Raw genomic sequence first — 23,048 nt, forward strand, 5'->3', positions numbered from 1 at the left:
CTGTCCTGTGCCAGATCATGTCCCCGTGTCCCACTGCCTGGGACACAAGAGGGGAAGACAAAAATGGCCACAGGCAAAACAGGTTCTACCGAGATTTGAACTCGGACCGCTGGATTCAAAGTCCAGAGTGCTAACCATTACACCATAGAACCATATGCCATTATGTCCCCTTGCAGGTCACTCTTGGCCTAAGTGCCCCTGGGATGGGACAAGAGGGGTACACAGTTCCCACTAAGATTTTGACATCTCTGGATTCAGAGTCCAGAGTGCTGATGGTGACGCCATAGAACTAGCTGCCACTCCTGGACACCAGGGTCCACAGCCCAACCTAGTCCCACAGCTGGGGACCCAAAAGCTATATAGCAGGCAAAAATGTGAGCTCATAGCAGAGGATGGTTTCGATCCATCGACCTCTGGGTTATGGGCCCAGCACGCTCCCGCTGCGCCACTCTGCTGTAATGTACTCCTTTCCTGAGTCTGTCTCTGACTACCCCAAGCTTCCCTGGGCACAGATCAGCAGACAAAACCGGACTTGGAGAAGGACCCTCTTGCCAGTGTCCATTTATGAATAAAGTGGATTTTTGCTCTCCCTCTCTCAACTGCTTACCCAGAGAAATTTCTGTCCTTTTCTGCTGTTTAGTAAAAGTCAAGCAGCACAATCTTTACCCAGAGTGTCCTTGGACAATGGTAGCAGGATCTCTATTGCAGTGATGCTGGCTGGATCTCGGAAAAAAGCAAAAGCAGCATTTCTCTCCATCATTTGAAAGATTCCTAATATGTCCAATTGTCATTAACTTTCCTTTTAATCCAGTTTCTTCTCTTGACCTACTTCTTCCCCCATAGCCAAGTAAACTGTTTCTTTCATATGAAACTGCTTAAAGTGTTACAAAATCTTGCTGTTCAGCTTTCTAATTCGAAGGAAAACATTAAAAATAACTTTGCATTTCCAAGAGGTAAAAATTGTTCTCCCAAGTATATCCTGAATATAAATCCTTTGGGGGGGGGGAAATCTTTGAATTTGTGTTGAAAACTTTTCATGTAAAAACTGTCCATGAAGCTTACTGTTGCAGATAGTAAGCTGTCTCCTTTCTCACACCAACAGAATCATCAGGAAAAAGAAATACAGAGACTGAAACTACTGGAATTCTATGACCAGACTCTGAACACCACACCAATCAAAGGACTGGAACTTTTTTTTTTTTAACTTCTTATTTTATGTTAGAGTATAGTGCTAGTTTCAGGTATACCTCAAAGTGATTCTTTTATACATAGTCATGTATCTATTTTTCCAAATTCTTTTCTCATTTAGGTTGTTACATAATACCGAGCAGAGTTCCTGAGCTAAACAGTAGTAGGTCCTTGTTGGTTATCCCTTTTAAATATAGCAGCGTATACATGTTTCCCTGGTGGTTCAGATGGTAAAGCGTCTGTCTACAATGCGGGAGACCTGGGTTCGATCCCTGGGTCGGGAAGTTCCCTGGACAAGGAAAAGGCAGCCCACTCCAGTACTCTTGCCTAGAAAATCCCATGGATGGAGGAGCCTGGTGTCCATGGGGTCACAAAGAGTCGGACACGACTGAGCGACTTTACTTCACATACATGTCAATCCCTAACTCCCTAAATATCCCTCCCCCGTCCCTTCTCCTCTGGTAACCATAAATTCATTCTCATAAATTTATTCATTCATTCTATGTCTATGAGTCTGTGTCTGCCTTGTAAATAAGTTCATTTGTATCATTTTTTAGCCTCCAAAGGGATATCACGCCCAAGATGTCTAGGATATTGTTTGAGCCTGATAAACCTAACTACATAGGTACATCCGGAGGGAAAAAGGTAGCCACTGGGAGAAGACAAAGGCAACGCCTCTGGGCCGCACATCTTATCAATGCCGGGGGCAGGGCTTAGACAAAACCAGATTGGAGGATTCGGGTCAAAGAGCTTTCTGATGACGTGTGCGGAGGGACTGCTCCGAACGGGCGCAGAATTTGAGAAGATTCATGTTCCACGCGAAACCTCTTCCAAAGGGCTCTACTGTGGGAAAGGCTGACCTAGGTTGCCTAGCTAGTCTGCAGATGTCTGTCAGACTCTTTTCAGCCATCCTGCTGATGTTTCACCGTCAGACTGAACTGGCTGTGGCGACAGGGAAGGAGACAACATGCAGTCTCCCACCAAGCTTGCCTTGGCTGACCCTCACGTACAAGTTATAGTGACCAAGCCTCCATTCCAATATCGCTTGCCGATAGAGCGGGCAGCCAGCCACCTGAGAGCTAGGCCACGTCGGAACAGACCCTAAGTCCGCCCCTGGACTTAATCTGCTTTTCCTTCAGGACCCCCACTGTCTTCACCACACTCTACACAACACCGCTCCCGGCAAACCAGGGGGCTTTACAGTGACAGGATTCTGCTCTTGGGAAAGGATTTCTCTTTTCAGTACCTCAGCGCCCAGAGGCAGTGCCCTAGAAAGGTGAGACAGCGCCTGTGCATTTCCTCACCACACCCGAGAAGTGAGAGCGGAGGAGCAAAGCGAAGGAGCTCTCCGTTCCCGCTCGGGAGGAGGCCGCCTCGCTTTCGGCCTAAAGCTCTGTCGACCCGGGACCCTGGGCTCACGGCCAAGCCCGGCACCCGCTCCACTTGTCGGCGACTGAAGCGGCAGACGACGTCCGCCCGCCCGCGGAGTCAGCCGGGAACTCGCCCGGTCTCGGCAGAACCGGGTTTCTACCTCACGGCGGCTCCAGCAGTCATGTGGGCGCGGTCACGTGGACTGGCAGTCACGTGTCCTGAGGCCGACTGCGTGCGACGTCCGCGCTCCCGCGCTCCCCAGTGGGATGTGTGCGTTTCGCACCTTGCGGCGTGGGTAAGGGTACCCTGAGGGCCGCACGTTAGAGAGCGTGCCCTCTGGAGCTGCTCCTCCGCGGGGCCACGCTGACAGAGGCCCTGGCCGTTTCGACCCTGCGCGCTCCGGATCGGACTCCAGGTGTCCCGCTCCCCGCAGGGCCCAGGATGGGTGGGGTCTCCAGTTAGTGCTGTTTGGAGCTCCCTTTTTAACAAGAATGCGAAATTAGATACGAAGGTGAATGTTGATTATAATAAGAAAAGTCAATTATACACAGCTGATTAATATCACAAACCAAGCAAAGCACAAAGCTTTTCTCTAGTTAATTGCCTAACGCCTCATTTTTTTTTCCAGTTTTTAAAATGCAGACCTTAATTACTCCTTCATATGGGAATGATTTGGTAATACTGTTTGTACAGGATAAACAGTTAATTCACTTTTGAGCGGGGTTAATCAAATTTTGCTCTTAGTAGTAGTTTGGAAAAGGTTGTTAGCCTTGCATTCCTTTGGTAATGTTACTATTCTTTTAGGGTTGCCCTCAGATTTGGCCAAACCTATCCTGTGTCTGGAGTGGCCTCACAGTGGCTTGTTAGGAGCTTTGTGTCATGTATTCCATGATCTGTATTTCATGTCAGATCAGGAAGAAATGGAAAGCGCTTTCCATGTTTGCTTTACTCATCTAAATTGGATCAGGTGTGTTTCTGCCCTCCTTGTGGAAGGAGCCTACTCTGTTCATGTGATTCCTGTGTGGCCAAACATGGACTTCCCAGGGGACTCAGTGATACTCTGCCTGCCAATCCAGGAGACAACAGGAGAGGAGGGTTTGACCCCTGGGTGGGGAAGATCTCCTAGAGGAAGAAATGGCAACCCACTCCAGTACTCTTGCCTGGAAAATTCCATGGACAGAGGAGCCTGGCTAGCTGCAGTTCATGGGGTTGCAGAGTCAGACACAGTATTCAAATACGCATGCTTATATGCTGTGCGCAGTCCATGAGTTTTGATGGTTCTAAAGATATTCACTAAAATGAAAGTCTGATGTAAGTGATATCTGTCTTGTTGAAAACTGTAATGCAAAACAATACAGGCAATGTTTAGTCTTGGAATAGGCTAGCCAATATCATGTAACAGATTTCCTGTTAAGAAATAACTCTTTCAAAATGTTTCAAGAAGCATCTTTTTCGTCCATTGTACCTTGATTCTTTGTAAATGGGATTACAATTTTGAAAAAAAACGGATTTTTCATTAAACAGAGTTTAGGGAATTATTGAGTGAAGCATCACAGTGATCAATGAAGTATATAATCAGTGGGTGGGGCCACCTGGTGTGTCCTGCTGACTAGAGGGTTGTGGTTTTCCTTTCTGTTACCATCATCTTCCTTCTGCTTTTTTTTTTTTCCCTTGTTTTTTTTTTTTCTTCCTGTTAAGAAATATTCTGACTCTCATAATACCTTTCATCTGTTTTGTCATTTTTATTACCCATATTTTCTTGGCTATCATGATTCTTCCATGATTTTTATCATTACAGTTTTTAGTTTCCATCATGGTATGCTGCTGCTGCCGCTGCTAAGTTGCTTCAGTCATGTCCAACTCTGTGTGACCCCACAGATGGAAGCCCACTAGGCTTCCCCGTCCCTGGGATTCTCCAGGCAAGAACACTGGAGTGGGTTGCCATTTCCTCCTCCATTGCATGAAAGTGAAAAGTGAAAGTGAAGTCACTCAGTCGTATCCGGCTCTTAGCAACCCCATGGACTGTAGCCCTCCAGGCTCCTCCATCCATGGGATTTTCCAGGCTAGAGTACTGGAGTGGGGTGCCATTGCCTTCTCCGCCATTGTGGTATACTTTTTGATATTTTGAAGTTTCTGCCAGACTTTTTCTTTTAGTTTTTTTTCCCCTTTTTTCCTTCTTTCCAGTAAGATACTTCCTTCTGTTTCAATTTTGATATGATGGGTAATTCTTTAAAAGTATACGAAGTTAATCTGAATTTAAGGCAACTACAAGTTCAACTCAAATACATTTCTTATTGGCCCTACAAGTACTGAGCTTCGTGACTATGTAATGAAATAATCATATACCACATCCAGTGATTTAGTGGTGAATGAGTAAGGAGTTCCACCACAGGAAAATGAATTTATTCAGGCCCTTTTGCTGTGTCATGTGAAGGTTGAAACAAGTTCATACTGATGTTTTCAGCTCTTGTCCGGAAACACGTGGTTTCCTCCAGCCCCTCCTTACTTCTCTGTAGCTCACTATCCAACACAAGAAATCTTCTTCGCCCACTTTTAACAATTGTGGTATTTGATTTGTTAGAGCCAGGGTTTGTGTCGCATCTTTTTATTTCCTAAATGAAGCACAGTGTCTCCTGTGGATGTAGCTCTGCATTGATGTTGAATTGACATGTTTAACTTTGATTTTTGCCATCAGAATTCTCTACAGAAGAGTTGCATCAGCTTCTGTGCTCATGTTCTGACTGCCTGCTGCTGCCGCCTGCTTCCTCTCAATTTCTTATCCCTAACCCAGGGCCAGCAGGATGAGGCAAGGTTTTCATCTTGGTCCTCCGTGTTTCAATCCATAGGCTCAGAGAAGTTTTCCGCCTGGGCCAGTGGACAGTAACTGATTGGAATATAATCATTCACTCATTATGTCACTTTCCCAAACTTACTCTGCATCAGGCCAGCACTAATCAGGAGCTCCACCTCCAAGCTCAGAGTCCTATTGGGATAATGTGCATAATGACTGTCTCAGACTGTGAGATGGAAACCAGGTGGGTACAAAGCAGGTCCAAGGGAGGAGCAGTTCTCACTGTGTGGCAGGGGGCTGGGGTGGCTGATGGAGACGCCATGGGAGCTGGGTCTTCCATTCAGGTGGCTTGGTTAGCATGTGAGGGGAGGGGAACCCGGGGAAGGAGCTATGTGTGAGGAAGTTTGGGTTGCTGGTCCAGGTGAGGAGTGCTGAATCAAGGCTGCCTCCCTTTCCTGGCCTGATGAAGGCAGGGCCTGTGTCCCCTTTGCTCCCTGTGGGCCAGGGCATCCAGCACTGGGCCCAGCATGAGGAATGTTTGATGAGTGGACAAGCTAGTGAATGAATGAATGAAAAAATGAATGCATGAATGGGTGATGAGTAACCCATGAATCAAAATTTCCCCAGAGGTTTAGAGCTCAGGCAATGAGAGGACCAGGGATGCTTAGACAAACACTGAGAAGCTACAGCCCAGGTGGAGTGGGGCTGGAGCTGGGGCCCGAGTCCAGGCAACGGAAGCTCCTTTATTCAGAAACAGCCTTTAGCTATTGAATTTTCTGTCCTGCTGTGTTTTGCACATTTCCATGTTTCTGTTTTGGGGGACGCTAACATCCTTGACTGGAGATGACGCTAAGACAACTGACCTGGCTGGCCCTGGGACACTGGTCACTACAAGGGGCATGCGCCTCATACCTTCATCTCCTGCTTCCAGGCCGTCCCTGGTGTTCTTCTCAAACTTAGGTAAATATGCCTTAGAACACAGAGGCATAGGGGACAGCCTGTGCAGGGCCACCTGCCCCAGGGCACCTTCTGAGGGCTGCCTTTCCGGGCCCATTGCCGTAATCCAGGAGGTAAGTAGTGTACACATAGCCAAGTATGTGATGGTTTCTATGATATGTGTGAAGAATTACATAGGGACACACCCACAGACCCGCTTTCTGCCCCCAGGCGTACAGAGTGATCATGCCTCCCCCAGTTTCCAAATCACCTAAGGGAGGTCTTTGGAGAAGAGATTTTGGTGGAGGAGGATTAGAAACGCACTTTCAGGTCCAGTTAATATCAATAAGTTTAAGGGTATTTTCAGAATTTTTTTTTTAAATTGGTATTATAAGATTTATCTCTGAAGCTCTCATTTTTTTAAAGAATGCAATTCAACTAGGAATGTGTTTATTTTTCACCTATAAAATTCAGTTTCCAAAAGTCAGATGGAGTTTAAAACATTTACCAACTTTTAAGTGCTCTAATGAAAATGTAATTTTAAATTGCAATTACATTAGTGAGACATGTGGGACTCCTCTAGTGGTCCAGTGGTTAAGACTCTGAGCTTCCAATGTAGGGGTCGTGGGTTCAATCCCTGGTTGGTAAACTAAGATCCCACATGCCGTGCAGTGCGGCAAAAAAAAAGTTAAAAAAAAGTGAGACATGTTTATTATTCTTTTTTATTAGGGAAAAGGGCAGAATCCTAATAAGCGGAAGTAGCTCACGTGAGCAGCTGAGTGAGTGTTGTTCTGGGCCTTTCCTGGTGAGTAGGTGGTAGATCAGCCTTATGGGGCACACACATCCCCATTACCACACCTGGGCAGAGTCACCCCTTCATTTCTTTTTTTTTTTTTCATGGTTTCTTCACTTTTATTTAGGTAATGTAATTTAATGCATACATTAAACTGTTAAAAAAAATCAGTAAATGGAATCACACCAAGGAAAATCTGCATGCTGTTTCCACTAGAAAAATATTATCTATATAAAATTTGGTCCAGTTTCTTCTCCTTTATCTCTGCCATTCAAATTTAAATGCTTTAATTTTATTCAAGCAAAAATCACATATCTGACATAATAAAATACTTCACATCATTAAATTAATAGGGTTTAGTTGAATTAGGTGTGCTCATCTTTCCTATGTTATTTCTCTACTTTTATTCTTCTGAGTTAACTCAGTAAGGCATGTCTGTTTTCCCACATCCAGCAATACAAGTGTTACAGAAGTATAATTTGTAACATTAGTAACTAGATTCATCATTAATCTTCAATTCATGTTTCCCTTATTATATGGTATTTCCATATTTCTAGATATTTCAATCTTACACTTTCCAACAAGGATTAAGCCATTAGTTTAAAAATACTATTAAATTTCCAGACTAAATAACACTTGGCCCACTTAGAGTGATGCTGTCGTGAGAGGTCCTTGCACAGCTATTGCTTCAATCTCAACACGGCCTCGTTTGGGCAAAGCAGCAACCTGGTAAGCAGCTCTCGCAGGAAAACTACTCTGGAAATATTGTTTGTAGACATTGTTGACAGTACTGAAGTCATTTATGTCAGTCAGCAAAACAGTTGCTTTTACTACATTCGTGAAGTCACAGCCTGCTGCTTTCAGAATTTCACTTATGTTTGTACGAGCCTGTTTAGCCTCTTCTGCCACCCCTCCTGGCACAAGCTGTCCACTTGCAGGGTCCATGCCTAGTTGTCCTGAAATGTAAATGGTCCTGTCGACTAACACAGCCTGACTGTAGGGACCAATGGCCGCGGGGGCTTTCGCGGTGCTGATTATCTTTCTGACCAGAAACAACATGGTTAACCCTTTTCCCTTGCTGCCCCTTGGAAACAACTATGCAGAACTCGGTTCTCGCTTGCTCTTCACCTCCCCTTCATTTCTTTAATGTGTGGGTGTCCTAGTATATTCAGCCGGCTGCCACTGATGTACATTACAGAACTATGTGAATTTCCATTTTGAACCCTGCAGGAATCAACCAAGCACAACTGTGCTGGTAACTTGTAAATTCCTGCACCTGGAATGTCCAGGTCTGAAGACACCACACTTCCAGCTTTGCTCTATTTGAACAACCGTGTGGCTCAGACCATGAACTCCTTACTGCCAAATTCAGACTTAAATTGAAGAAAGTAGGGAAAAACCACGAGACCATTCAGGTATGACCTAAATCAAATCCCTTATGATTATACAGTGGAAGTGAGAAATAGATTGAAGGGCCTAGATCTGATATATAGAGTGCCTGATGCACTATAGAATGAGGTTCGTGACATTGTACAGGAGACAGGGATCAAGACCATCCCCATGGAAAAGAAATGCAAAAAAGCAAAATGGCTGTCGGGAGAGGCCTTACAAATAGCTGTGAAAAGAAGAGAAGCGAAAAGCAAAGGAGAAAAGGAAAGATATAAATCTGAATGCAGAGTTCCAAAGAATAGCAAGAAGAGATAAGAAAGCCTTCTTCAGCGATCAATGCAAAGAAATAGAGGAACACAACAGAATGGGAAAGACTAGGGATCTCTTCAAGAAAATCAGAGATACCAAAGGAACATTTCATGCAAAGATGGGCTCAATAAAGGACAGAAATGGTATGGACCTAACAGAAGCAGAAGATATTAAGAAGAGATGGCAAGAATACACAGAAGAACTGTACAAAAAAGATCTTCACGACCCAGATGATCACGATGGTGTGATCACTGACCTAGAGCCAGACATCCTGGAATGTGAAGTCAAGTGGGCCTTAGAAAGCATCATTACGAACAAAGCTAGTGGAGGTGATAGAATTCCAGTTGAGCTATTCCAAATCCTGAAAGATGATGCTGTGAAAGAGCTGCACTCAATATGCTAGCAAATTTGGAAAACTCAGCAGTGGCCACAGGACTGGAAAAGGTCAGTTTTCATTCCAATCCCAAAGAAAGGCAATGCCAAAGAATGCTCAAACTACCGCACAATTGCACTCATCTCACACACTAGTAAAGTAATGCTCAAAATTCTCCAAGCCAGGCTTCAGCAATATGTGAACCGTGAACTTCCTGATGTTCAAGCTGGTTTTAGAAAAGGAAGAGGAACCAGAGATCAAATTGCCAACATCTGCTGGATCATGGAAAAAGCAAGAGAGTTCCAGAAAAACATCTATTTCTGCTTTACTGACCATGCCAAAGCCTTTGACTGTGTGGATCACAATGAACTGTGGAAAATTCCGAAAGAGATGGGAATACCAGACCACCTGACCTGCCTCTTAAGAAATCTGTATGCAGGTTAGGAAACAACAGTTAGAACTGGACATGGAACAACAGACTGGTTCCAAACAGGAAAAGGAGTACGTCAAGGCTGTATATCGTTACCCTGTTTATTTAACTTACATGCAGAGTACATCATGAGAAACGCTGGACTGGAAGAAACACAAGCTGGAATCAAGATTGCTGGGAGAAATATCAATAACCTCGGATATGCAGATGACACCACCCTTATGGCAGAAAGTGAAGAGGAACTCAAAAGCCTCTTGATGAAAGAGGAGAGTGAAAAAGTTGGCTTAAAGCTCAACATTCAGAAAACGAAGATCATGGCATCTGGTCCCATCACTTCATGGGAAATAGATGGGGAAACGGTGGAAACAGTGTCAGACTTTATTTTTCTGGGCTCCAAAATCACTGCAGATGGTGACTGCAGCCATGAAATTAAAAGACACTTACTCCTTGGAAGGAAAGTTATGACCAACCTAGATAGCATATTCAAATGCAGAGACATTACTTTGCCAACAAAAGTTTGTTTAGTCAAGGCTATGGTTTTTCCTGTGGTCATGTATGGATGTGAGAGTTGGACTGTGAAGAAGGCTGAGCGCCAAAGAATTGATGCTTTTGAACTGTGGTGTTGGAGAAGACTCTTAAGAGTCCCTTGGACTGCAAAGAATTGAAGCTTTTGAACTGTGGTGTTGGAGAAGAGTCTTGAGAGTCCCTTGGACTGCAAGGAGATCCAACCAGTCCATTCTGAAGATCAGCCCTGGGATTTCTTTGGAAGGAATGATGCTGAAGCTGAAACTCCAGTACTTTGGCCACCTCATGCGAAGAGTTGACTCATTGGAAAAGACTCTGATGCAGGGAGGGATTGGGGGCAGGAGGAGAAGGGGACACCAGAGGATGAGATGGCTGGATGGCATCACTGACTCGATGGACTTGAGTCTGAGTGAACTCTGGGAGTTGGTGATGGACAGGGAGGCCTGGCGTGCTGCGATTCATGGGGTCGCAGAGAGTCGGACACGACTGAGCAACTGATCTGATCTGATCTGATCGGTGGAAACTCAAAACACTTTCCACAAAATGCTGATACGAGGAAGCACAAAAGGGCTCAAGAGAGCCTGCCCGCCTCCCTGGAACCCGGGAGGCGCCCCGTCCCGCTGTGCTCAGCCCCTCCATTTGTTTCTTATGTGCCTGTTGAAGGCACTTGGGTGTTTGAGCCTGACTTCCCTGGTGGCTCAGATGGTTAAGTGTCTGCCCACAATGTGGGAGACCTGAGTTCAATCCCTGGGTCGGGAAGATCTCCTGGAGAAAGAAATGGCAACCCATTCCAGTGTTCTTGCCCCGAAAATCCCATGGACAGAGGAACGTGGTAGGCTACCGTCCATGGGGTCGCAAAGAGTCGGACATGACTGAGCAACTTCACTTTCACTTTGGTTATTATGAATAGAGCTGTTATGAACATTCTTAAATAAGCAATTTTGCAGGCATCTGCATTCTTCTCTCTTGGGCAATACCTGGGGGGGGGGCGGGGAATGGCTAGAGCTACACTTATGTGGTCGGGGTCTGTGGTGTGTGTGTGTAGGACTTTATGTATTAATAGGGATTAATAATTAATACATAAAGTATTAATACAGCCCCACCAGTTTCCAAATCACCTACGGGAGGTCTCTGGAGAAGAGCTTTTGGTGGTGGAGGATTGGAAACATACTTTCCAGCCAATATCAGTAAATTGAAGGGTATTTTCAGTATTTTTTAAATTGGTGTTATAAGATTTATCTCTGAAGCTTTTGATAATGAATGAAATTCGACTAGGAATGTAGTATTCACCTATAAAACTCATTCTTTCCAAAAATCAAATGGAGTTTAAAACATTTTACCAATTTTTAAGTGATCTACTTATGTTTGCCAACCTTAACTGCATTTTAAAATTGCCATTATGAAAGTGAGACACGTGGGACTTCCCTAGTGGTCCAGTGGTTAAGACTCTGAGCTTCCAATGCAGGGGGCGTGGGCACTTTATCATTCTTTATCATTCATTCTCTTCCTTGGTGGCTCAGACGGTAAAGAATGTGCCTGCAATGCAGGAGACCCGGGTTCAATCCCGGGTGTGACCGGAAAAAAAAAAAAAAAAGTTAAAAAGGTGAGACATGTTTATTATTCTTTTTTATTATGGAAAAGGGCAGAATCCTAGTAAGTGGGAGTAACTCATGTGAACAGCTGAGTGAGTGTTGTTCTGGGCCTTTCCCTGTGATCAGGAAGTAAGATCAGGTCAGGAAGATCCCCTGGAGAAGGGAATGGCAACCCACTCCAGTATTATTGCCCGGAGAATTCCATGGACAGGCCTGTAGCCCACAGGGTCACAAAGAGTCAGACACAGCTGAGTGACTAACATTTTCTTCTTCACTTTATAATTCTTTATCGTTCATTCTCTAATTAATTAATCAATACTTTATGTATTAATAAGGAAAATGATCAGAGTTGATCTTCTGCCTACTCACCAGGAAAGGCCCAGAACAACACTCACTCAGAATGTTCACATGAGCTACTCCCACTGCTTAGGATTCTGCCCTCTACCATAATAAAAAACGGTAATAAGCATGTCTCGTTTTTTAAAAACTTGTTTTTTGGCCACTCCGTGTGGCAGGTGGAATCTTACTTTCTAACCAGGGATTGAATCTGTGCCCCTTGCATTGCAAACTCAGAGTCTTAAGGTAATAAGAAGCTGCCAGACTATTTTGCAGTGATGGTACCACCTTATTACCACTGACAGTGTAGGAGAGTTTGCATTGCTTCACACCGTTGCCTACACTTGGTAAGGTTGGTTTTATTAATTTTCGCCATTCTTCCAGTATTTTTATGGTTTTAATTTGCATTTCCCTGATGACTAGTGATATCAAACATCTCTCCTTGAGTATATGGATCATTCCTATGTCTTCTCTTATGAAGTAGTTGTTCAAAGACTCTTGCCTATTTATTTTTTCATAACTTTTATCCATTTTTTTCCTTTTATGGTCTTCACTTTTGGGGTCCTGCAACCCAAAAGACACAAAGATAGTTTCGTTTCCTTTTCGGAAGCTTGATAGTTTCAGCTTTTACGTACAGCTCTATGATCTATCTCAAATTAATTTTTCTGTATGGTGAAAGATACAGGTCAGATTTCTCATTTCTGATTATGATGATCATTCAGATATCCAGTTATTCCAGCAGTTTATTGAGTAGACTTCCTAAAGAAAAACTTTCCCTACACACAACACTTCGGACACCAGATGTGTGGATTTTCCATACCAAGTAATTTCCAGTTCTCTGTGGACGCCAGGTGGGCTACGTACAATTTAATTCAGTTCTCACAGGAACTACCTGGAGTTACTGCAGGCCCCAGAGGTTGAGGGCCCCATCCCACAAGATTGCCCCCACTTCAGACACCAATTGTAAGTAGTAGGCCCACAGGGTCCCCATACTTAAACACTTCTATCCCGCGTGGCTACAAACAGGCGTTCCCATGACCCCCTCAGGTTCAATAATTTGATAAAATGGCTCACAAAGCCCAGCGAAATAGTTATGTTGATGGACTTATTATAGAGGACATTCTAAAGGATATAGCTCAACAGCCAGATGAGGAGATACAAGGGATACAGCCCAGAAGGGGCTTCAATGGAGCTTCTGCCCGTGTGGGATCAGAGTACCCCTCTCACATGCATGTATTCACTGACCTGGGAGCTCTCTGAATCCCATAATTTAGACTTTTATGGAAGTTTCATCATACAATCATCTTTGATTAACAATCTTCAGTCCCTCTCCCAGAGGATAGTGGTGGGGCTAAAACTTTGGCATCTAACGCTGGCACAGTCTTTCTGGTGACCAGCCCCCATCCATGAGCTCGTCCAGAGTTGCCTCATGACAACAAAAGATGCTCCTATACTCAGGAAATTCCAAGAGATTTAACAGCTCTGTGTCAGGAACCAGGGGCAGAGACCAAGTATATATTTATTACATCACACTGCCCTTTCCCTACAGAGCAACTTCGGCACCTCTGTTAAAACCAATTAATTGCATATGTGGAGGTCTGTTTCTGGACTTTGTATTGTGTTCCACTGGTCTGTCTACTCTTACACCAATGCCACACAATTTTGATTAGTATAGCTTTATGTTGATTTGAAAAACTATAGCTATACTGTATTTTATTAGCTTTTTGTTAAAAGCTGAATTAGAAAAGGCACGTTATATTCACTTGGTTACTACAGCTTTATTTTAATTTGTATTAATATAGCCATAAATCCTTCAAACTTAGTTCTTCTTTTTCAAGATCATCTTGATCCTTTGCACCTCTTAATGAATATCAGAATCAGCTTGTCCATTCCTACAAGCAAGCCAACTAGGGATTTGAGTGGAATAATATAGATTCTATAGACCAGGCTATGTAACAAACTTAGCAAATCAATATTAAAGAATACATTACTTTTGTTTAGTGATCTGTACCAATACAGTTAACTAAACCAATCAGGATGACCTTCAAGTTGGCAGGTTCTTCTCTGCATATAGGGGCTTCCCTGATAGCTCAGCTAGTAAAGAATCTGCCTGTAATGCAAGAGATGCCTGGTTTAATCCCTGGGTCAGGAAGATCCCATGGAGAAGGAATAGGCTAGCCATTCTGGTATTCTTAGGTTTCCCTGGTCGCTCAGCTAGTAAAGAATCCATCTGCAATGCAGGAGGCCTGGGTTCGATCCCTGGGTAGGGAAGATCCCCATTCCATGGACTGTATAGCCCATGGGGTCACAAAGAGTTGGACACAACTGAGTGACTTTCACTTTCTTTTTCTTTTCTCTGCGTAGAGCATGGCAGTGAAAAAAACAGTATTCATAATCATGATGATAGGCGCCATGAGATCGTGAAATGGCTCCTGAATTGTCAAGAAAATACATGTAAGGTTTTAATGTCAGGTTGTTGTGATTGCATCATAATTATTTGAAACTTCACAGTCATATGATACATTTGTTTTATTTTACTGAAGTATATATAATTGATTTACAACATTGTGTTAATTTCTACTGTACAGCAAAGTAATTCAGTTATATAGAGACATACATTCTTTTTCCTATTCTTTCCCATTATGGTTTATTACAGGGTATTGAATATAGTTCCCCAGACTGTACAGTGGGACCTTGTTGTTTATCCATCCTATATATAATAGTGTGCATCTGCTAATCACAAACTCCTAGCCCTCCCCTCCCCACCCTCCCTCCCCCTTGGCAGCCACAAGTCTGTTTTCTATGTCTGTGACTCTGTTTCACAGGTACGTTCATTTCTGTCACATATTAGGTTCCACATAGAAGTGATATCATCATGATAAATTTCAGTCTCTCTACCAAGTGGACCTCAATTCAGCTCTATGGTTTGACAAATATATGGAATACCTACTACCTGCTTGCTACTGTGATGCTGAGATAGGAACATAAGAACAACCATATTCCTGCCTCAGAGTCAAGGGTGTTTGATCAAATGGAATATTTTTTAAAATTATTTACTTATTTGGCTGTGCTGGGTCATAGTTGTGGCACGTGGGATCTAGTTCCCTGACTGGGGATGGAACCCAGGCCCCCAGCATTGGGAGCACAGAGTCTTAACCACTGGACCACCAGGGAAGTCCCCAAATAGAATATTTCATTCATCTCAGAATCCTGGGTAGCAAAACGCTTATGGTAATATGAAATTTACTCCATAGTATTTGTATTTTTTATAAAGAAGACAGTCAGAAATGTGAAAAATAACATTTATTCAAGGTAACACCTTTTGAATTTCCAGTGCTGATTATCATCAGGGACATATTTTAATGAACATACCTTATATTTCCTCTGAAAGCTTGGCCAAGAGTATTTGTCTCCTCTCTGTACATTTTTTCCATGCAGTTCAAAGTGCTGTTTCCATCTTGTACAGATGGACAGCCTACCCCCAGCCAAAGACAGAGATGAAAGCGGCGCCCAGCAGCCCAGTCAGATGGATGGAGTGGCCTGATTTCCCGAGGCAGCTTCGTGCTGAGTGCCCATCACTGGGAGTGAGTCAGACATACAGCTCAAGGTCTGCAGTAACAGAGTCAGGGAGACAAGGCATATACCACAAACTCATGAAAAGTAACAGTACAGAAAGTAAGTAACGATACAAGGGAGGCAGTATGTTATTAATTGTCAGAGAACACAAGGTAGGAAGTCTGGGGCCCTGGAGAGCCTAGCAGAGTTGCCTCAGCACTGGAATACTTTGTGCAAGAAGCAGGAACTGGATAGGTGGGGGGAGGGTGCTGGGTACAGGCAGCTGATGAACAAAGGTGGAATGCAGGGATCAACGGGCAAGTGGCGGTTAGGGTAGAGCTGGATGCAGGCAGTGCCAAGGGACTGGTGGGCACAGGTCCTCCAGGCCACCTGGGAGTAGTGGGAAGAATTGGGAAAGTTGGGCAGGAGCTGGACAGGGAGGAAATAGACTGCTGGGTCTGGCTTCCCTCTGGTGTCTAACCATGAGCTTCTGAAGGCTTTTCCGTAGGAAAAGTTATGAAACCCGGTGTTACATTCTCAAGATCACAGGACTTCTCATCACAAATTGTTCATATTATTCTGTTAGAAACCAGTTCCAGTGCTGGTGAGTACTCTGAATTTTTGTTTCTTAAAGAGTATCAAAGTTCATGATTATTTTATTGCCAGTACGCATCGTCTCTATTGTGAAGGGCACACAGAAAGCCTTGTTTTTGTTTCTCCAGTGAAGTAATGAAGGGCAGACTGGCTCTGTTGACATGGGCAAGTTAGTCAACCTCTCTGCCTCCTAGGAGTAATACGCAGGCAGTCAGAGCTTCTGTCAGTCAGAGGTGTATCGTGAGGATGGCCCGAGCCAGTATCGAGACAGTCCTTAGAGACGTACCTGGCATGCAGAGAAGCTGCAGGAGGGTTTACTGACCGAATCACAGACAATTCTGATAGCACTTTCCCCTGTCAGGACAGCTCGGATAGAAACACTGGAAGTGTCAGGCCTTATTCGAATCTTTTCTTCTAGAAAGAGGGTTTTCAAGAGGGGTAGCCCCAGAGCCCCCTCAGAATGGAGGGTTTGAGCTGGAAGAGGCTTATGAGAGCAGCCAGTGCGGGGCCCCTTTTGCAGGTAAGGAAACTGAGAATGTGGCCTCGTGGAGCAGCAGCCTCTGAACGGCTCCCTGGCTGTCTCTCCCCTCATGCAGGGGCCTCCTCCCACCTCTGGGCTGCTGCCCTTGATCTTTGCCCAGAGGTCACGTCCCTCAGGCCTCAGGTCAGAGGTGTCCGCCCCCCCCACCCTCCTGCCTGCCTCTTCGTCCCCTCACTCTGCTCTCTGTGCTGCTCCCTGGCTGTGCCTCTAAGTGCTCGTGCGTGCACTGTGGCTCCTCCATAAGCCTCACCAGGCAGGGGGCCTGTGGTCGTGCTCTCTTCCGGCACTTGTGTCCGGCATGGACACAGCCCCTGGATGAAAGAACAAAGCTTTGGAAGCCCTGGTTCGGGTATGTCTCCTTCACATCTCTTCCTTCCGCGGCTCAATGTAAAGAGCAGCAATGCGGCCAGACCCTGAGAGCATCTCCTGGGTGCTGCTCCTCCATCTCAATGGGTGTTCTTTCACATCTCAATGGTCCTTCTTTCACACAGGCTGGAACGTGGCAGCCGGGGTCTGCTTACTGTTCTCTGTCCAACCCTGTCCTGTGCCTGGTACCCAGCAGGTGTTCACCGAGCACTTGGAATGGATGGTGCAAGCCCCCTCTGATCTGGAGCCAGTGTCTGTAATCGCTTTACTTCTCAGAACCATGCGGTAGTTACCATTTCCACTTGCCGGGCACTGTCCATCTTTTCATCAAGGAGGTTTATGTCTACATAGTAGGGATATCCTTGAGACACATCAGTGCAATGGGACAAGCTCACCCTCTTTTTACCGTCTGGCTTGGGTTCCCTGCATGAGGTGGATACTCTCTGTTGATGGAAAAAAAAAAGAAAAGCAAGTGAACGTTTCTAGTGAGCGGCCTTAGGTAAGTTCAACAGCACGCAGCACAAACTCCGAACTCAGGTCAGTTATACTTGATGGGATGCTCTTTCTTTGGATCAATTGTGCTTTGTTTGTGAATGAAAGGTTTTCCCCCTTATTATTTCCATTCTTGTCTCATCACAACCTAAAATCTCTCCCAAGTATGAGACTTTAACGAAAACAACATTTCTTCTGTCTAGGATACTCTGCCACACTTATGGCTCAAAGCAGTGTGAACCCCCAAGGGTTTGTACTATAACCACAAACACATCTACGGCAATGAGACAGGCAGATGTCGAATTCAGAGGGATACGTTAATTTCCATTTCTTTAGAATGGGTTGTTACACAGAGAACCCCAAGCGCCTGGCTCTGCGAGCGGAGCCGATCTGCGGCCCTCGAGGCTTCCCGCTCCCACCGCGCCCTTGGCATCCCGGATGCTGGTCCGCGCCCTTGCACCCCTCCCCGTATCCCTTCCCGCGCCCCCGTGGACCCTCCCCATCCTCCTCCCTGCGGACCCTCACCCCTCCCCCTCCCCACCACCCCGCAGACACTCACGCTGGGATCTCACAGCTACTGCAACCGTGGAAACGCCTGGATTTCAGCTGCCAGCACGCGGCAGGCTCCGGCCAAGCCTGAGTGTGCGCGCGTGACAGCAGCTGCAAAGCGCTGGGCCTGGTGAGGCGCATGCGGGCCCCCACCGCTTGCCCGCGCCGACCTTGACCCCAGCCCGGCTCCCGCCTCCGCCCCACGCGCGGCACTGCGCGCTGCGGTGCCGCGCGTCGGCTCCGCGGCCTCCGTGTTCCATCCCGGGTTTTCCAGACCGCCCGGAGCCGCGCCTGCGTCGGGCGCCGCGGCCGACGTGCAAGCGCACGGCCGGCGTGCCTCGCTATTGGTCGGCCGCCGGTAGCCCCACTGCCGTGCACCGCCCCTATAGGCGGGCGCGGCCGTCAGTCACCGGCCCGGCGCCGGCCCGCGGCGCGCCGCGCGTGTCCCGCCCCTCGCCGCCGCTCGTCGCTCGCCGGCCGGCGGCCTCGCTCGGCCCTCAGCTCCGTGGCGGCGGCGGAAGGCGGCCCGGGCCCTCGCAGGCCCATGGCGGCGGCCGCGGCGCTCCCGGGCGCGGGGGGGCCTCCCGCGGGCGGCGGGGCCGGGGGTGGCGGGGGCGCGGGCGGCGGGTCGCCGCCGGGCGGCTGGGCCGTGGCGCGCCTCGAGGGCCGCGAGTTCGAGTACCTGATGAAGAAGCGCTCGGTGACCATCGGGCGCAACTCGTCGCAGGGCTCGGTGGACGTGAGCATGGGCCACTCGAGCTTCATCTCGCGGCGCCACCTCGAGATCTTCACGCCCCCGGGCGGTGGCGGCCATGGCGGGGCGGCCCCGGAGCCGTCGGCGCAGCCCGGGCCCGACGCGGGCGGCGATTTCTACCTGCGCTGCCTCGGCAAGAACGGCGTGTTCGTGGACGGGGTGTTCCAAAGGCGCGGGGCGCCGCCGCTGCAGCTGCCGCGCGTGTGAGTGGGGCCAGGGCCAGGGCCTGGGGACGCAGGCGGGGGTGCGGCCTGGCCGGCGGGACTCGGACCCCGACTACCGACTCTCAATCCACTCTGACCCACGATCCCCTACCCCTACCCACTACCGGGAGGGACTCAGCCCCCCGCCAGCGAACCTCGCCTAGTCCTAGCCACCAGTAGGGCACAGTCAGAACCCAGAGACTCTAAACCTCATTCCGACCCCGAGCCCTTGTCCATCCTCCCACAACCAGGACCTAGATCTCGATATCTGGGCTTGTTCTTCCCTACGATCAGACCAAGACCCTGATTCCATCAACCTGGCAGGATCCCAGTCCGTGACCCCAGTGTCCCGGCTTCATCCTTAGTACCCACGGCCAAAGCGCAGACTACAATCCCAGCCCGGGACCCCCCACCCTCGCCTTCCCAAAGCTGGAGGCTCAGGCAGCTGTCCACGTGGGCTGAGGTTTTCTGGGGTTCTCTGTGCAGTTCTGAGAATATGCACGATATTTTTCATAACTAGCATGTTAGGTAGTGTGGATTAGAAACGTTGGTCTGGTTGGTGGAACTGCCCAAAACAAAAATCTGTATGTTTTTGACTGATGATGGATTATCTGTTACTTTTTGTTCTACCTGTTTTCAGTAGTGTATTATTTCAAGCCTGTGTTTTTTAAGCTGCCAAGGACTTCTTTTTCTTAACTGTGTTTTTTGTAGCCTAGAAAGTGAAAGCTCTTGAAGAAGCATGATGAATTTAAAAATCTGTGCTAAACCCTAAATTTTTGGGAAAACTAGGTACTTTCAACATAACTTTTTGGAAAATCATTTAATTACTTAGAGATTATTATAAGGTCATATAGAGTGTAATTAAGTGAGCTTCGTGGGGAACTATCAGTCCCACTACAGAGCATTTCAGCTTGGTTCTCTGATTTTGTGAGGTTAGCCTTTAGTCTACTTGAAAAACAAACTTGCTGTCTAGGAAATGGTAATTATTCTTCAGGGAATTATAGATTGTTTCTAAGCAGAACCTTTTTCCACAGACTGAAAATTTTGACTGCTTTTGGTTGTTGGAGATGGGGTAAGATTTGTTGCTTTCTTTATTCCTCGATTTTTGTACACATGTGGTGTTACTGCTTAGCCTGGAAAGCTGTACCAGCTAATTCTTTAAACCTTGATGGGAGTATTTCAAATAATGTTATTTTTCAAACCAGAATACTGTTTGTGTATATTTATGCTATAGAGCACCTGAAATCAATGATAGGGGTCTGACAGCTGCTTCTTAGTTAGGCACTTTGTTTTTTGCAAATAACTTAGTGTCATAACAAAGGGTATTATTATATTTTTACTCTAAGAAGTTAGAGATTTTTAAAGAAAATTGTATTTTTGCCATTCAACCAGAACCATTTATTTGTGTTGACATACCAAACGTGGAAATAAATGGACTTTCTGTGCTACTGCTAAGTCACTTCAGTCGTGTCCGACTCTGTGCGACACCATAGACGGCAGCCCACCAGGCTCCCCCATCCCTGGGATTCTCCAGGCAAGAACACTGGAGTGGGTTGCCATTTCCTTCTCCAGTGCATGAAAGTGAAAAGTGAAAGTGAAGTTGCTCAGTTGTGTCCGACCCTCAGCGACCCCATGGACTGCAGCCTTCCAGGCTCCTCCATCCATGGGATTTTCCAGACAGGAGTACTGGAGTGGGGTGCCATTGCCTTCTCCAGGACTTTCTGTGAGGAGGCAGAATTCAGACTTTTGAGGGGTGGAGTGAGCCTTTAAATGAGATGATTAAGAAAGGCAGTGGGGGTAGAGGTCAGGCCTCTGGCCTTTATCTCCTGCTCTTGCACAGGGAAGAGTCTATGGCCCACCCAGGCTGCCACCCGCCCTGGACTTCTTATGGCCCTGGGAACCTGTGCCCATACTGACAGAGGGGAGTGGGTTTTTTCATGAAAGGGGTTTTGGCATTTTTATAGTGTGAGATGAGTAGGTAACTGTTAGGATTTTGCAGTACCTCCCTTTTTGTAAGGCATTATTTCTAAATTGTTGGGGCTTCCCTCATAGCTCAGCTGGTAAGGAATCCGCCTGCAATGAGGGAAACCTGGGTTTGATCCCTGGGTTGGAAGGGAAAGGTTACCCACTCCAGTATTCTGGCCTGGAGAATTCCATGGACTGTACAGTCCATGGGGTCGCAAAGAGTCGGACATGACTGAAAGACTTTCACGTCACTTTATTTCTAAATTGTTAGTGTAAGGGATAACAGATACAGGTTAATGGAAGAAACTGTAAAGATGATTGGTGCTAGCCAAATGCAGACAAACTGTTAAAAAAAATTTTTTTTTTTTTAAATTAAAGTCAGTTTTATGTTCTAAATGTTTTTAACATTGAAAAATCAAATTGTATTCATTTGAAAGCATCTGTAACTTAGAGTGACTAGGTATGCAGTGGTCTTGGTTTCCCCTGACCAGGGGTCAAACCCGTACCCCCTGCAGTGGAAATGTGGAGTCTTAACCACTGAATCACTAGGGAAGTCCCCCGAGGTTGAAATATTCTTATTGCTTATTTCAGACTTGCTTACTGGATTGAAAAATCACTGAGGAGTTTTAAAAATATGACAATCTCTGGATGGTCTCTTACTTGAATAATTTTATTCCATCTTTAAAATGAATTTGCACTTTATGGTATTTAAAATTTATATACAGAAAATTTAGAAGAGTATATAAGCAGTTTAGACTTGAAGTATGGTTCACTATTTTATTAAAATACTAAATATTAATTTGGGAGCAATAGAGGAAGATGAGGCCTGTGATCCTGTGTGTTGGCTGTCATGAGTATTTTAAATGGTTTGGATAAGATCTAAGTACAAACACCTTCTCCATGGTGTTTGTAAGTTCCATACATAGTGTGGACTGGTGTGTGAGTGGGTGTGTTGGGGGTAGGGGGAGTAAGCTGAACACGTGAAGAGTTGCAAGCGTGTGGTTTTCCACAAGAAAAGTAATTTCCAAAAATCCTTGATTTGCAACCAAGTATGCAGGGCTGGGTGTTCAGAAATGCAATTTTTTCCTCCCCAGGAGCATCTGACTTGTTGGAAGTTCAGCTCTTATTGGAACCGGGAGAGGGGGTTGTCTGTGGAGCTCTGGGCCAGGTTCCTGAAGTGGGCATGTGGAGTGGCCTTGCAGGTGTGACTGCGGCCAGCTGCCTGGTGTTGGAGAGGTAGAACTCAGGCTGGAAAGGATTTAGGGGACAGGTTTGTGAAGTGTGAAGTTGCCTAGGCCTGGTAGGAGAGCATTTCCACAGTGGTCAGCGAGAGAATGAAGTTTTGTGTTTTTTTTTTGAGGAACAGGATCCCTGTTTGTCTAAGGACCTGATCTGGCACCTGAGTGAGTAGTAAAGTGTTCTAGGAAGATCTGTTAGGCAGGAAAGTCTGGGTTTGCTGTTGTTGCTCTTCTTGTGGCTATGGTAGCAAACTGAGTAGAACTGATAAATAAAAATAAGCAACTCTTTAACATTTGTGTGTACTTTGAAATGTCAAGTGAATTTGGTGTATTTTTTAAGTTTTTATTGACTTTATTACAATTTAGTTGCTTGTTTTTCTTTTTTACATTTGTTTGGTCTCCAGGCATGTGGGAACTTAGCTCCCAGACCAGGGATCAAACCTGCACCCCTTGCATTAGAAGGTGAAGTCTTAACCACTGGACCACCAGGGAAGTCCCTAATGTATTTTTTAATCAGTAAGATCCTAAATATCTAATAGCCAGACTTATAAAGATATTTAATAGGCAGAATTGCCATTGTACCTATTTAGAAAAGTGACCCTGTTTCTATGCTGCATTAACTGCCTATCAGTTGGTGATACAACACCACCTCCTCTTTCTTATGTGGCATGTTTTAACTTGCAGATGAAGTTTGGTAATGTCACACTTGAAGACTTTCTCATTAAATCACAGAGAGCTTCCTCTTAGGTGAGGATAGG

At 46.0% G+C, this 23,048-nt stretch overlaps 1 protein-coding gene, 1 long non-coding RNA gene, 2 other non-coding genes and 1 pseudogene across 11 annotated transcripts in view; 1 reads left to right on the forward strand and 4 right to left on the reverse strand.

Moving 5' to 3' along the window:
• Window positions 1-80: 80 nt before the first annotated feature.
• Window positions 81-152, reverse strand: TRNAQ-UUG (transfer RNA glutamine (anticodon UUG)). Its single transcript has one exon. It is a non-coding gene; the product is annotated as a tRNA-Gln (tRNA).
• A 231-nt stretch (window positions 153-383) lies between these two features.
• TRNAM-CAU (transfer RNA methionine (anticodon CAU)) lies at window positions 384-455 on the reverse strand. Its single transcript has one exon. It is a non-coding gene; the product is annotated as a tRNA-Met (tRNA).
• A 2,332-nt stretch (window positions 456-2,787) lies between these two features.
• The window catches only part of FOXK2 (forkhead box K2), a 68,899-nt gene continuing 48,638 nt past the window's right edge, over window positions 2,788-23,048 (forward strand). For 3 of the 6 annotated variants that reach the window (XM_086356790.1, XM_086356791.1, XM_086356792.1), the window contains exon 1: window positions 18,565-19,087. In XM_086356790.1, the coding sequence (XP_086212916.1) occupies window positions 18,675-19,087 (413 nt within the window). In that variant the 5' untranslated portion in view covers window positions 18,565-18,674. Of the gene's footprint in view, window positions 3,071-18,564; window positions 19,088-23,048 lie in introns of those variants that run through there. The other 3 variants (XM_086356794.1, XM_086356795.1, XM_086356793.1) reach the window with 2 other exon arrangements.
• LOC147351306 (2-iminobutanoate/2-iminopropanoate deaminase pseudogene) lies at window positions 7,166-8,654 on the reverse strand (annotated as a pseudogene). Its single transcript, XR_015147389.1, has one exon. The product of XR_015147389.1 is annotated as a 2-iminobutanoate/2-iminopropanoate deaminase pseudogene (transcript).
• LOC147351307 (uncharacterized) lies at window positions 15,322-18,393 on the reverse strand. 2 transcript variants are annotated; one of them, XR_015147391.1, is made up of 3 exons: window positions 18,141-18,393; window positions 17,383-17,532; window positions 15,322-15,642 (listed from the first exon to the last, which is right to left on the reverse strand). It is a non-coding gene; the product is annotated as an uncharacterized LOC147351307 (long non-coding RNA). The 2 variants fall into 2 exon arrangements; XR_015147390.1 differs by having other exon boundaries at window positions 16,974-17,532.

The sequence above is a fragment of the Bos grunniens genome, chromosome 19 (assembly GCF_055505025.1).
Source record: "Bos grunniens cultivar Pamir isolate PY7600 chromosome 19, Bosgru_T2T1.0, whole genome shotgun sequence".
Classification (NCBI taxonomy): Eukaryota; Metazoa; Chordata; class Mammalia; order Artiodactyla; family Bovidae; genus Bos; species Bos grunniens.